Source organism: Lagopus leucura, unplaced genomic scaffold (genome assembly GCF_019238085.1).
Source record: "Lagopus leucura isolate 7727_CA_CO unplaced genomic scaffold, USGS_WTPT01 Super-Scaffold_760, whole genome shotgun sequence".
In the NCBI taxonomy this organism is placed as follows: domain Eukaryota; kingdom Metazoa; phylum Chordata; class Aves; order Galliformes; family Phasianidae; genus Lagopus; species Lagopus leucura.
In genome coordinates this window covers 5,539,439-5,546,185 of record NW_024962257.1, presented here as the reverse complement: position 1 = coordinate 5,546,185, position 6,747 = coordinate 5,539,439, and the positions used below count along the sequence as shown (strand labels likewise).

General features: G+C 43.5%; 1 protein-coding gene across 1 annotated transcript in view; it reads left to right on the top strand.

The window, feature by feature from the left end:
* Nucleotides 1-5,714, top strand: part of SSTR5 (somatostatin receptor 5) — a 7,541-nt gene extending 1,827 nt beyond the window's left edge. Inside the window, exon 2 of the mRNA XM_042864572.1 lies at nucleotides 4,029-5,714. Within this exon, the coding sequence (XP_042720506.1) occupies nucleotides 4,093-5,205 (1,113 nt within the window). The 5' untranslated portion in view covers nucleotides 4,029-4,092 and the 3' untranslated portion in view covers nucleotides 5,206-5,714. The remainder of the gene's footprint in view (nucleotides 1-4,028) is intronic.
* Nucleotides 5,715-6,747: the final 1,033 nt, after the last annotated feature.

Genomic DNA, 6,747 nt, shown 5'->3' with positions numbered 1-6,747 from the left:
CCAAATGGTAGAACTAACAAGGAAGGTGTTCCTGTCTGAATTGAACATGGTGGAATCCAGTGGGGGGAGATAGGGAAACACAATAGTATTGTGTATGAGTGATGAGATTGGTAAGCTGTTTCAGAGATGCTGGCTTTGTGCAGGTTAGCTACAGTTATCATAGCTGCAAGAAGTTGAAGCAGGTCTTGGCACGGTGCTGTATCCCTTCCCAACCCTCTCCCTGGGTAGCAGGGCGATTTCAGAGGTGCTCCCACCTCTGCCTCCCCCCGTTTGTGCACCTACAGCTCACTGCCCGGCCTCTGCCTGCTCCACCACTGCAAGTGTGGAGCCTGGAGCTGCATGGGCTGCATTCAAGAAAGCAGATGATGAACATTCATCGCCCAAAAGGGCAGAGTACTAAGGAGCAGTAGAGGCGTTTTCCTCTCTGTTACACCAAGTAGCTCTATTAACATGATGCAGCCAAGTCTATGGGATGGGGGAAGACATGACTGTCAGGTACTTCTTGGATAGATACTTCTTAGATACTTACCCAGTTGTTTCTTCTAGTTACTACTAAGACCATCTGCTTTAAAAGCAGATCTGAGTTACTATTTAGTCTATTGCTGTTATTCTGAATCTGAAAGCAGTCGCCTGCCTTTCTGTTGCTGTAATTATCTTCACAGCAATTATGTTTGATGCGGAATAAGAGAGAGTTATGATTCCAGTGGTAAATAGGCAGCAAGATCAAATCTTGACTCACCAAATTAGATTTCTTTGTGTAATTCCTTCTTGATCCTGAATGTACCCAGCTCTGTCTTAGATGCAATGTGTCTCATAGCATTATTTTGCTTTGCTATTGAAACCACAGCCAGGAGGAATTCCAACCTTGATCCGCTTGGACATTCAGGTTTGTTCTTCCTCATGTTCTGATGATACTTCAGTCACTAACAGGCTGATGCATGCTATCAGATGGAGACATTCTCTTGTGCCTGGCAAAAGCATATTTGTTTAAACAGAGAGGTTTTCACAAAGGCAAATACTTTTTATTCCAGATAGTGTGGTCTGTACCATAGCATCTCTGCTATTTCTTCTCTCTCACTTTTCCTGGATATGGACACAGGCAGTCAGACTTGTTCAGGTGAATTGGATACCTGGCTACTTTCAGGGTACTGCTTTATAGAAGAAGTTGTTCCGTTATAGCAGCGTTTACTCTGGATCTATGTTCTTAGTTCCGTTCTCCTCTTTGGTTTGTATATTTTAAGCAAAAAGCATGTCATTTATGAAGTCTATTTATGAATCCATTTGGTGATCCTGGGTAGTCTTCCAGTAGTACCTCTAGGAGATCAAACACTAAAGGGAAAAAAATCTGGGTGAGAAAATGTCCCCTTGAGGTGTTTTTTATTAATCCATTAATAAAGAATACCAAAACAGGATATCATTCAGCATCTCTTAATTATATTTAGTCATCCTGTGTTGAGGTTCATGGTCATTAACTGCTGTAGTGGCAATATCAGTTGAGACAAAATTGCGCTATTGAGGGGAAAGCAATCAGGCAGGGAGAAATTCACCTCTGTTGTTGTTGTGCTCTACTGTATTCCAGGATATCAGCAGCTAAGATGTATGGCATCATGGTATAACTGGCTTAATGTTCACAATAAATGAAGAGCAGATCCCCCAAATACCAAAGAAATGGGGAGACGATCACAACTGCTGCTGAAGGAGGCTGGAAGGGCTGACCCCTCCATAGAAGATGTACAAAGGTCCTTCCAGAAAACCTTTTTTGTGATCAGGGCTACCAGCAGTCGGAGGAGCCTGAGGCTCTTCGCAAGCAGGGATGTTGTACAGTAGGTTGTCTTCAGAGTAAGTAGGAATTTGAGGGCATCCACAAAAAGAAACTCCTCTTCATTGCTGCCTCCCTTAAAACTTGAATGCTAAGTGTGGTGGAAGGTGCATCAGGCTTGAAGAAGATGCTGTGCAATTTCTATAGTCAACTATTTCAGTGATACACAGTGTGGGGAAAGAGGAAGCAATGTTAGAAGGAGCACATCCACCCTCATTTTTAAAAATGCTGGGATGGGATCTGCACACTGCTGTACTTCCTGATCTTCCCTTCCTGATCCTTTTGGAATTAGGAAGATTAGGAAGTCTTTAAGGTCCCAGACAGCATCGAGACCCCCCCCCCCCCCCCCCCAGATACCATGGCAGCTTATTCAGAACCCATAGATTCCCTCCTCATTTCTCATCTCCATTTCCAAGCCAGCATTTGTTTGCACTTTGGCAGCTCTCAGCTTTACTGTCCCTGCCGCCCTGGATTTCTGATTTCTCTGGTACATCTCCTCCTAGCCACAGAGTTGCATGTGAGACACCTACTCCCCATCTGCACGTTTCCAAATCAGAACAGCGTATTTATGATCACTACTGGTAGCTGGAGGGACTTCTCCTCTCACCCACTGCAGTTTTTCTCACGCAAAGAGAAAGCACAGTAACCAGCTCATGGAGGTGTTTGCATTCCTCTTAGAGACAAGACTTTTGCAAGTTTACATGATGCTGAATATTGCTTTTTCTTGAAAGCATGGGCACAATGTGGGCTGGGTGTTTCTGGCTTAATCTTGGAGCCAGATTCAAGCTCCTTTATTATTATGGACACTCAACCATCAGACAAATGGGAGCAGAAGTTGCTGGGTGCATCTTCCTTGAGCACCTTAACCACTGTACACTGCCCAAACTTGGGATAGAATTTGGGCTGTGTTCTGCATTTTATACCACTCTTGTATCTTTTATGTTTCTCTTTTATAGCAAGAAGCTTTGACCCTTTTACAGCAGGAAGGTTTATAAACATCTACTTAGACCATGCTCAGACAAAGAACTAATAAATATCCTTGTGAATCAAGCATGCCGCAGAATCAAAGCTGGAGAAGATTTCAAGCCTTTTCAGACTGTCTGACAAAAAGCATATGCCTTCATCAAATCAGCTCAGCTCTCCATGCTTTCAGAGGCTGCCCGCCACATTCTGGATCTCATGTAGAAGAAATGAGCTTCTGAGATTAAAAAGCACATTTCTGGGTGAGAGGAGAGGGATTCAGAAACATTAATGGGAGCAAAATCTTGAGAGATAGAAAAGAAACAGTTTGTTCCTTTCCTTTGGAGAGAATTCTCATCTGTGTGTGGATGACCTGACCTGGTGGAAAAGAGGTCCCAGAGGTGGTGCCTTCCATCTGGGCATTCATTGATTCTTTTTTTTTTATTGGGTTTTGTCAGTTGTTATGGAGAGTTTTGTCTCCCCACCTACACAGCTGCCCTGCGCTCTGGAGGCTTTCAATTGGCTCTGCCAGGCAGCAAGTGGCGTTTGAATGTATCAACTGAGACTGTTTCTATGCAAACAGGGAGACCTGTGAAACATTGCAGCAGTGCTTCAGACGCACAAAGCCAGGAGCTATCTTTGGCTCAGGGTTGTGAAAGCCCCCCAAGCTGCGCAGGAGTGAGATGGGGCTGTTGGCTCCTCAGCCTCTCCAGGCACCTCGGCCAAAGCAACAGCAGGAGAGCACCAAGCTGGACTTTAAAGCATTTGATGCTAGAGCCGGGGTGGTACTTTCAGATAGTCTTACGTGTACTCACTGTGTCGTCTAAAATTACTTTCTAAGTTGTTTTCTATATCAGATTGTAGACAGAAAACTAAGAAGGGAGGTAGGTTTTGGGTTAGCGTGTTTTTGTACCAGTTCACTGCAGGAAACCTGCTATCTCTGATTGTAAATTGTGATGGCCATCACGCTCTCTCATCTCCCTTGCGTTTCCCAGTGGGATGCTTTCTGTGTTACTGCATGCAGCTCCTTAAAATTAAACAGAAACCATCAACTGTGTATGATCGCTTGGGCTCTCATTATGAGATGCCTTTGTCCTGGCATTGCTCTTATCACACGTGCTGAATGTGTAATTCAAACAGAATTCTGACTACAGCTAGGAAAATAAATGATGTGTAAATCTTTGAATTCACTTTTTCTTTCTCTTTCTCTCCCCTCCCATCTTTTTTTTTTTTATCTTTCTCTTTTTAGGAATGAGATGCCCATGAAGTTTAATCTCTGTTAGCCTGAAAAGAAAAACTGGGGAATAAGAGTTATGGATCCTTTATACTTTTCCAACACATTTAACATGGACTCCAGTTCCAGTGATTTGAACTCCTCGCTGCTGACAAATACAACAGAGAATGGGACACTCTCAGAGCAGCTCCCATTCAAATACATCCACAAAGTCCTGATTCCCATCTTTTACATCCTTGTATGTGCAGTTGGACTCAGTGGCAACACATTGGTCATTTACGTGGTTTTGCGCTATGCCAAGATGAAAACTGTCACCAACATTTACATCTTGAATTTGGCTGTTGCTGATGTACTCTTCATGTTGGGCCTACCCTTCCTGGCCACCCAGAATGCCATCTCCTACTGGCCTTTTGGCTCCTTTCTGTGCAGGCTGGTTATGACCGTAGATGGTATTAACCAATTCACAAGTATTTTCTGTTTGACTGTGATGAGCATGGACCGCTACCTGGCAGTAGTTCATCCCATTAAATCAACCAAGTGGAGACGTCCCAGGGTGGCCAAACTCATCAGTATGACTGTCTGGACGTTCTCATTCCTGGTGGTGCTTCCAGTCTTCATCTTTTCAGATGTGCAGGAAGACTTTCACACCTGCAACATGAACTGGCCAGAGCCTGTCAACATCTGGTCTGCAGCGTTCATCATTTACACGTCGGTCCTTGGGTTCTTTGGTCCTTTGTTGGTGATCTGTCTGTGCTACTTGCTGATTGTGATTAAAGTCAAATCTTCAGGGATTCGCGTTGGGTCTACAAGGCGCAGGAGATCAGAGAGGAAAGTGACCAGGATGGTGGTGATCATTGTGGTTGTCTTTGTGTTCTGCTGGCTCCCATTTTACATGATGAACATTGTCAATTTGATATTTATCCTGCCAGAAGACCCTGTGCTGGTGGGGGTGTATTTCTTCGTGGTGGTCCTGTCCTATGCGAACAGCTGTGCCAACCCTATTCTTTATGGATTTCTTTCTGACAACTTCAAGCAGAGTTTTCAGAAAGTCCTTTGCCTCCGAAAGGGCAATGGCATAGAGGATGGTGACCCCATTGAACATAGGCAAGAGAACAGCAGTCGCTTGCAGGAATCAATGTTAACCCAGAGGAATATTGAATTCAATGGACACATGCAGACTAGCAAGGTGTGAGGGCATGGTCTGGGACTGCCAAGAACTTGTAGACCTGGAGAACTTGAGACTTAAGGGAAGGACGAAATCACAACTAAAATCTGGAGGCCCACCAGCTCCAATTAGTGTACAGAGTCTTCTTTTCACTCCCTTCCCTTTCACAGCTAAAAGTGCTCTGGGTTATACTGAGCTGTGTGAAGTTCTCGTGCTGTTTCAACTAAGGCAGTCAGATGTACGTTACTGCTTCCTGTACTCTAGAGAACTGATCTACTGGTAGCCACTGCCAGCTTTGTCCTACTTCAGTAATCCAAAACAACACTAAACCTGTTCTAAATACTTTGTTAAGCTGAGCTCGTGGCTGGGGTCAGCTCAAAACAGAAAACAGCTCAAATAATTCCTGTGAAAATACCTTTGAAAGTCTTCAAGGGGATCTCTTAAAAGAAAGTACACTATTCCTCAACAAATTTCCACACAAAAAAGGTCACAGCACTGATCTTGAAATTATGTAAAATCCATTGTTTTAGAGTGTAGTCCCCTTGCACTGTTTTACTGTTATTAATCCATATAGACCTCAAAGTATTTTGGAGTTTTTCAAATAGCAAGAAAGAATAATAATGAAACAAAAAGTAGGAGAAAAATGTTGAAAGGATTCAACATGTTCATAATACTTTCACATTCTAAACCAAACTGCATATAAAATGTAATGTAACCAATTTATTATTATGTAAGTCAAAATGATCGTGAAGTGCTGGCAAGCTGTTGTGTATATTTATTGGTTCTGAATGTAAGTATGGATGTGAATTCAAGCTGTATTTTCAGAAATTAAAACAAGTTCAACCCCTTTTTGACTTTCAATTGCATAGATCCTTCAAGCATTTTCTGGCAATGCAAACAAAAAGATACAGCTGAGGCTTACCTCATTGTGGATGCAATAGAGCTTATTTGGATGGGGGCAATATGGGAACCTCAGTCCAACTCAGACACCAAAGTCTGTGTCTTATGGTGCTTGAGATCTCAACAGATAAACAGAGACCAAGTGACTGATGTGACACCAGACAGCAGGATGGGGAACAAGGAGCAGGATGCGGATCTGAGTCCTGCCTCACAGCTGACCCAAAACACTTGCACGGTTAAGTGAGGGATCTTCTACCGTGAAAGGATAAAAACAAATTACAGGTTTGTTTTAATGTTGGCAAAAGGCACTTAATCTCATCAGAAATTGCTTTATGCCACTGCTGTCACCCATGCAGGTCAAACGGTCCTGCAAAGAGATTTATTTGTGTGTAATAGAATGCAGGGCAGTGAGACAAAAGGAGAGAGCATCTCAGCTACTCCTTGCAAACTTTGGCGGCCCTTATCATCTCTAGGGGACGTGGCTGGGCCACAGCACCAGCAGAAAATACCAGCCTGCCAGTGTACAAATAAGGCAGGTAATTCATAAAAACTCCTAACAAACATGAAACTGACACAGATCCCTTCAGGGCTGTAATATAGTGAAGGATGGGTGAGAATGGAGAGATGGAGAACCCCAGTGTTGAGATTACTGCAGAATTTGGGGCAAGG